The sequence below is a fragment of the Astatotilapia calliptera genome, unplaced genomic scaffold (assembly GCF_900246225.1).
Source record: "Astatotilapia calliptera unplaced genomic scaffold, fAstCal1.2 U_scaffold_3, whole genome shotgun sequence".
Lineage (NCBI taxonomy): Eukaryota > Metazoa > Chordata > Actinopteri > Cichliformes > Cichlidae > Astatotilapia > Astatotilapia calliptera.
The window spans coordinates 795,555-803,231 of record NW_020535767.1 but is presented as its reverse complement, the minus strand read 5'-3'; the positions used below and the strand labels follow the sequence as shown (position 1 = coordinate 803,231).

The 7,677-nt window shown below is 44.1% G+C and overlaps 1 protein-coding gene across 1 annotated transcript; it reads right to left on the bottom strand.

Annotated features, from left to right (window-relative positions):
* Window positions 1-425: 425 nt before the first annotated feature.
* LOC113017951 (E3 ubiquitin-protein ligase TRIM21-like) lies at window positions 426-5,038 on the bottom strand. Its single transcript, XM_026161039.1, has 2 exons — window positions 4,477-5,038; window positions 426-2,354 (listed from the first exon to the last, which is right to left on the bottom strand). The coding sequence occupies exon 2, from the start codon at window positions 2,343-2,345 to the stop codon at window positions 687-689; it is 1,659 nt and encodes a 552-aa protein (XP_026016824.1). The 5' UTR covers window positions 2,346-2,354; window positions 4,477-5,038; the 3' UTR covers window positions 426-686.
* Window positions 5,039-7,677: the final 2,639 nt, after the last annotated feature.

Here is a 7,677-nt window from a genome sequence, read left to right as displayed (position 1 = left end):
AAGTTGTGTGTGTGTTATGCAGACTAGCAGAGACTGCAGCTGTCAGCAGCCACACACACTTTCTATTCTTCAAATCAAATCACAGTGAAACATGTTCACTGACAGCTCAGCTTCAGCATCGTCTTCATGCTGTGACTGCAGCCGTTCAACTCTGTTTGTCTTTAACCCAAATCATCACAACATGCAAATATAATCATCAAAATGATGTGACTGGAAGGATGCAGCAGTCTGTGCTCCACCTTTCTCCTCCACACCTGCAGGTGGAGAACATGGATGCATGAATCTCTACAGAGTTCTTTGAATATTATCCGTCTCATCAGTTTTCAGTGAACAAAACTCCTCACAGAGCCAAAATAAGCAGTTTGTATCCAACATAACTCAGCTGGACTCTGATGCTCCGTATAACAGCCACACATGAGTCTGGATTCACTCAAAGCATTGAACAAACTTTATTGGAAATGAAGCTTTTGGACATTTGTTCTCTGATATTTGCTCTTCAGCTCGAGTCTCCATCAGTGGGAACATTTCCTGATTCAACTTTTCTTCTGTTCAAATCAAACTCCATGAGAATCAAAGTGTGAATCAGAGTCCTGATGATCAGATTCTATAGAAACATGGAGACTGTAGAGGATTTACACTCAATATGTTCATTTGTTCCCTTCAAGAAAAATCAATCATTCATCCAATTAAATCAGTCGTTGATCAGTTTGATTGACAGGACAGATGATCAGAGGTGCAGAGTTTTTACCTCCATCATTCATACAGGGATTGAAGAATGGGTGGAGTTTGTGAGTGAAGGAGCAGCCAGTAAAGGAGTAGATCAGAGCTGCAGCACCTACATCATAAAAGGAGACCAGACCCTCCTCATAATCCACAAACACCCCCACCTTCTCAGGACCAGGATGAAGACAGAGGGGGACTGGAGGACCAGCAAGAGCTTTGTACTCATTTCCATTTCTCAGCCACACAGTCCAGAAACCATCCTGAGGTCTCAGTGTGATGTGTCCCTTCCTGTTGATCGACTCTGTGGCCACTCCTAAATCCCACTCAGTCTTTCCTTTAACCTGAACCTCAAAGTAAAATCTGCCTGAAGAGAAACTCTGCTCTCCTAAAACATCACCACACTTAGAAAATCTCTCTGGGTTGTCTGGAAGTTTCTTCTCCACATCACGATGATAAACTTGTTTTCCATCATCAGACAGGATGAGGTCAGGATGAGCTGTATCAGGATCCAGAGTCACATCCACCTCATGCTGCTGCACCCTCTGCAGCTCAGCCTCAAACAGCTTCTTCTTCATGGGTTTCCAGACTGTCTCCTCCAGCTGAGCCACAGCTCTCCCCACAGTCTCCTCATATGATGGTGGATGAACTCTGACCTCTGTCCAGTCCTTGCTGGGTGGAGCAGCTTTCAGGGAGGAGAAGCTTTGCAGGAGGTGGAGGTGGTCTTCAGAGCGTGAGAGCTGCTCCACCTCAGAGCTTCTCTCCATCAGCTCAGAGATTTCCTGTTCCAGATCTTTGATGAGACCTTCAGCCTGTTTCTCTGTAGCTTCCTGTTTGTCTTCGATCTCCTTCATGAGCTCCTTCAGGCGTCTCTCAACAGACTCCATCAGAGCCGTGAGGACCTGAACACCTTCTGCTTTCTGTCTGTCTGCAGCATCTTTACTCATCTTCACCGACTCTGTGATCTCCTGAATCTTCAGTCGTCTCTTCTGGATCATCTGCTGAATCTCAGCCTCTGTCTTCTCCAGCTCTGCCTTCTTTCCTTCATATTCTTCTCTCAGAGGAACAAACTCGTGGTTCTTGTGGTCTAAAACAGAGCAGAGCACGCAGACACATGTCTGGTCGGTCTTACAGAACAGCTCCAGGAGTTTATCGTGCTTCGTGCACATCCTGCCTTCCAGGTTCTCCACAGCATCAACCAGCTGATGTTTTTTCAGGCCTTTCAGTATCAGATGAGGCTCCAGGTGAGTCTGACAGTAGGAGGTCTGACACACCAGGCAGGACTTCAGGGCCTTCAGTCTGGTTGCAGTGCAGACGTCACAGGGAACTTCTCCTGGTTTGGCAGCTTGTTGCTCTGAGCTGCTGCTGCTGGCTTTCTGCTGAGCGTCACGTCTGAACTGAGCAACCATCTCAGAGAACAAAGTGTTGATGTCTAGTTCAGGTCGTCTTTTGAACACTCTGTTACACATAGGACACTTCTTTCTGTCATTAGTGTCCCAGTGCTGACTGATGCAGGTTTTGCAGAAGTTGTGTCCACATGGTGTAGAGACTGGATCAGTGAACACATCCAGACAGATGGAGCACAGAAACTGATCTTCAGATCGCAGATTGCTGGCAGCAGACATGTCTGCACTCTGAGGGAGAAAGAAAAGAAACATTTGATTCAAAATTCACTTTAAATTTCATTTTACAAAGAGAGAAACAAGCGTCAGTAGTCTGAGGAGCTTGGAGAGAAAAGCGTCTGGACTTCTTTAAGTTTCTTTTCATCACAGAAGCTTCTTCACCTCATCCTCAACACGGACCAAGGAATGAATACTGCACTTTTGGAAGAACTCCCTCCCCTGCAGCCTCTTATCGTCAAAGGGACCGAGGTGGAGAGGGCAAACAGCCACAGATTCCTGGGACTGCAGGTTACATCAGACCTGAGCTGGACTCTCAACACTACAGCAACTGTGAAAAAAGCCCAGCAAAGGCTTTATTTCATTCGGCTGCTCAGGAAAGCTGGCATGAACCACCACCCTCTCACCCAGGCCTGCAGAGGACTGATAGACAGCATCCTCACCGCAGGCATCACTGTCTGGTATGGAAACACTACACAGACAGAGAGGAAGGCTCTGCAGAGTCATAAAGTCTGCAGAGAGGATTATGGGAACAACACTTGCATCCATGGACCTGCACATACAAAGCTGCACATACAATCTCAGACACAACAGAGCGGACAGCAGCATCACACACAGAACACGATTCTTCAACAGCTTCTTCCCCACAACTGTCAGACTGACGGCAAACAAAAACACACTGAACACTTAAAATAACACAGCACTACTTAACCTCATTTTGAATGTATCATCGGTTCACTGACCATCGGGCAACACACTCACAACAGACTTGTGAAACAGATCTGTGGAACAAATGTGCAACACTGTGAGTGCGATAAGAGGTAGAGAACTACACACTCTCTGTACATTTTCTTCTTTTTCTTTGTATATAGAAAATAGTACGACTACCCTACTCCGGACTTCATTTCTATCCTTCTGCTTTTTCTGTCTTTATATTGTTAAAGTGTGATTTGACTTGGAAAGCTCTGCACAAGTATTCCACTGTGCATGGACTGTTGGTCCTGTGTGCAAATGTCAAAATAAAAATCTTGAACCTTCAGTTGTCAGAGTAACTGGTGGAGACCCAGCAACACACTCAGACACAAACTGGTTCATCTCAAACACAAACTGAACAACGTCGTGTCTGCTGTACAGTGCAGCGTCCAGATGAACAGGATCAACAGGATGAACATCTTTTTAACAGTCGTTACAAAGATGTGAAGTTGTTTGGCTGACACAGACAAACAGTATCCCACATTCTTGATTTTTAGCTCACAAACACGTCTTATAAGGACTTATTGATCCTGAAATGTTGGAGGTTTTAGCTCTTTAAACAGTAAAGTTACAGGAGGATACAGATAATTATCAGGAAAATGTCCTCGGTTTGTTAAAATGATCCCGTCCGATAACACACGAGAACAATAAATGTATAATTTTCTGTTGTAACCCACAAACTGAACGGTCACACTCATCTTTCATGTTGTCACTAAAACATCACTCCTTCCACGTCTAGTTGGTCGTGATGGAGGCGGAGTGCGTTGGGTCCGCTTTCCCTGCCCAGCCGATGTTCCTGACGCAGGGAAACAGATCCTGTTGGGGATCCCTACCTTGGCACAACACCTGCCATGGTCTTTGCACACTCACCACAGTAAATGCATCATGTTGTCAGCTTTACAGTATCATAGTCAGAGAAACCGGTCAGGCCGCTCTCTCTCCACAGAGCTTTTCTTCAAATTCTTTATTTCTCTCTCGCTTTTGCAACTTTGTACTTTTGTGTTACTCGCAGCAACAACTCCACCTCATTGTTAGTCCATTTTAAAACTCGGTGCTTTTCCTCCACCTCTGCTGCGACGTTTCAAACAGCTGGAAAGTGAATAAGCGGCAGACAGAAATGAGACCGGTCGAATCGTCTTGCGTTTCACGCATGCGCAGGACTGGAACGTAAGCGTTTTCAGCCGTCTTAATGTGGACGCACAACTCTGTGAAAACGACTGAAAACACTAGTGTGGACGCGGAGCGCTGTTTTCAAATCTATCCGGGCGAGTGTGGACGTAGCCTAAGTGGCACCATGGAGAAATGAGGTGGCGCTCTAGACCCTGATGAAGTGAACAGAGTGAAGATTTGTGTAGAAGCAGGAAGTGTGATCAGCTGCACTCACCACTGTTGCTGAGAGGAACCTGATGGACTCCAGTGAATCTTCTTTTAGAGACAAACAGGACTCGACTGCAGCTCTGCTGCTGCTCTCTCACACTTTCACTTCTGCAAAATGACGTTGAGCTTCTTGTTTTTCAGGTGTTGCTCCGCCTCTTCCTGCCTCTCCCTTTACAGGAATCAGCCGGTCTGTACTCAGTGACTGTGTGCAGCGGGTGGGAGGAGTGAGGAGTGGTGTGTGGGTTCACACAGTAATGACGGCCTCAGGTGATCAGGAGAAACTCACCTGGATTTCCTTTTTCCACAGCAGACTGAGAGCTTCAGGTGGACCCTGAAGGAGGTCTCAGACACAGGTGGTAAAAGTACACACAGTGTGTACTGAAGTAGAAGTACTACTGTTAAAAATACTCCAAGTACTGTTTCAACTTCTTTACTCAAGTAAAAGTAAAAAGTACTGGCTGTGAAATGAGAGTAAAAAGAGCTGATTGAAGAACATTTCTAACACGTGTTTATACAAAGCTAACTGAACCATGTGCTGCATCAACGTGATAATAAAATAATATTATTCACTTTGTTTCTGTCTAAATTTGAATTCTAATAAATATTTTAGCTTGAAATAAGTGAAAAAAATCTGCCAATGGAACAAGTTAAAACTCTCTATTTTTTCTCTGGTTTCAAGATTCACTGTCTTGAAAAAAGTTCATATCCGGTGGCGGACTCCCTCAGACGTCAGTGCGTTGTTGGTTCTTTGTGTCTGGGGATGGGCGTCCAGCTACACACCGGCTCACTCCTTGGTGGGTGCTTATCGGGGCCTGGAGCCTGGGGCTCGCTCGGGCCTCTCAGCCTGGGGCTCGGTCACTCAGGCACAGCTGGCTGCCGGCGGAGCTCACGGGCGCGTCACTGCAACTCCCCCTGGCTTCTGCTCCGCGGCTGCTGAGTGAGCCCTCATCTGGGACTCTCCTCAGCTCTTTCTTTTTTTTTTTTTTTATCTCCTCCATACCTGCTTCATGCCCTGAAGGACGGGGCTGTGGCCCCCCCCCACACCCTCTAGCAGATCATTACATGAAGGAACCTTTTAAAAACAAGCGCGTCCATGCTCACAGGTGTACACACGGGTGATCACACCCACAAACTACACCCTTTTTGGCTCCTACCTCAAAGCACACTGTGTTCTGTTGATCTTATGTGCTGCACAATAATGTTTAATATTTAGTATTTACTGTTATATTCCCATATATCATTGTGATGTTGTTTATTCTATTGCTCTTGTTCTCTGGATTCAAATATTTGGGATGGAAAATGGTCTATTTTTCCTTTTAATTTTTTTTTAGGTAGAAATTCTCAAATTACACGAACCTGCTCTCAACTCAGGCATTTTAGACTAAACCAACTTCAGAATTCTCAAAAGAACCTCAAACCTATTTTCAGCTCTGGAGACCAGAGTCACTGAATAGGAGACTTGGATTTGCACCCTTTAAAAATGTGTAGCTAGTGTTAGTGTGTTTATTTAGGAATCACAAGCCAAAACACTTTATTTATGACTATTGTTTTTTAATGCATTGGATGATTAAAAAATCGGCGTGTACATGGATCTCTTCCATTCAGAAATCCACATGGCTGCAGCCAACTTCCCAGGAGAGAGTAACCTGTCCTAGCAGTTTTATATCAGGACCAGTTAAAACTGCTGGGGTTGACCTGCTTGTTTTGCAGGCCCTAATTCTTTTGTATTGATACGTCTGCAGGTTTCTAAGTAGTTGTTCAGTAAGTAAAAAACTACGGATTCTACTAATCACAACATTAAACCCAACATTAGCAGGTTCCCATAGCCAGTGCTGGCGAAGGTAGGTTAGGCCCAATCAGCTCTTACTGGCTAAGTAAAACAGAGACATTTAAAAAGCAATCAGAGTTAATGAACCATCAAACCACCGAGATCACTGGATTAAAGTTAGGCGACTTTGGCAATATCAGCTGCTGAGTGAGCGACCTGAAAAATCTGTTTAGTAAACATTACAGTCGTTTGAGTCCCGCTCGTCTAAATCGCCATCAGAAAATTAACAAAGCGTACAGAAAATGAGGAAAATCCGACGTTAATTCTGGAAAACCAACTATCTTCAGTCATTTAGTTAGACTCAGTCAATCTGGTCTGAACAGAGGAAGTGATGATTACAACAGGCAGATAAGGAGAACATGTGGTACATGCAGCTAGGAGCCGTGGTTTCCTGAGTAAAGGCTAATGTTTGATGAAAACAGGTCACTTTCCTCTCTTACAGACACGACATGAAGCTTCAGCTCTGTGAGTCAGTCCAGATTACAGGACAGAGAAACGCAGAGTTAAACTTCTAAATTTTAAAGAGTTTATGGAATTGAAACCGTTTTCTGTCATTTGCTGTATCTTCATACACTCGAGTTAAATATGAGGTGCTTACAGGAAATACACCACTTGATTTGTGTCCAAACACACAAACAAATATCAGATGCAACCAGCCTTAGATAAACAAAAGAAGTAGTGATCACTTCTTCTCACTAAGGAAAACAAAACCAACAGATCTGAACAGATTTCATGTGAGAGAAACTATCAGCGAGAGCTTCCAGCTGCTGAAAATAGGCTCTTTACCTTTGACCTTTAGTGTGTGTTGGAGCTGTGATAAAGAATTGAAGAAGGGAGGGTTTGACTCACCGAGGAGCAGAGCGACAGATGAAGTCCGCATGTTGTCATGTTGGAGACCGACAGCAGAGTGATACCTTCAGCTTCACCACTTCCCTGTTAACATCATCAGCTCGTCACGCTGCTGCTTCTCCACAAGGACGAGCTGTTTCTAATACACTCGTCTTCATCAGAATCAGAGAAACTTTATTGATCTCAGAGGGAAACTGAGTTATCATAGCAGCAAATATACAAGAAACAACATATAAAATCAGTGTAGAAACAGAGATATGATAACAGAACTATTAAGATAAACAGATGAATACAGAGACATGGGACTAAATATAAATATACATATGAACGTGAAAAGACAAGCATAGAGTCCTGAGTGGACATAAATTATATGTGCAGTTTGCTAATACTGCAGTTTATGCAGTCTATGAACAGCTCAATGCTCCTTCTGAGAACAGGAAATAACAAAGAGAATACAACTTTATTTATACAGCACATTTAAAACCAGCAGTACCCCAAAGTGTTTTACAGTAATACGATCATTTATAGGAG

Coding starts and splice junctions, on each gene's coding strand:
- LOC113017951 (XM_026161039.1), bottom strand. CDS start 2,345: ATGTCTGCTGCCAGCAATCTGCGATCTGAAGATCAGTTTCTGTGCTCC.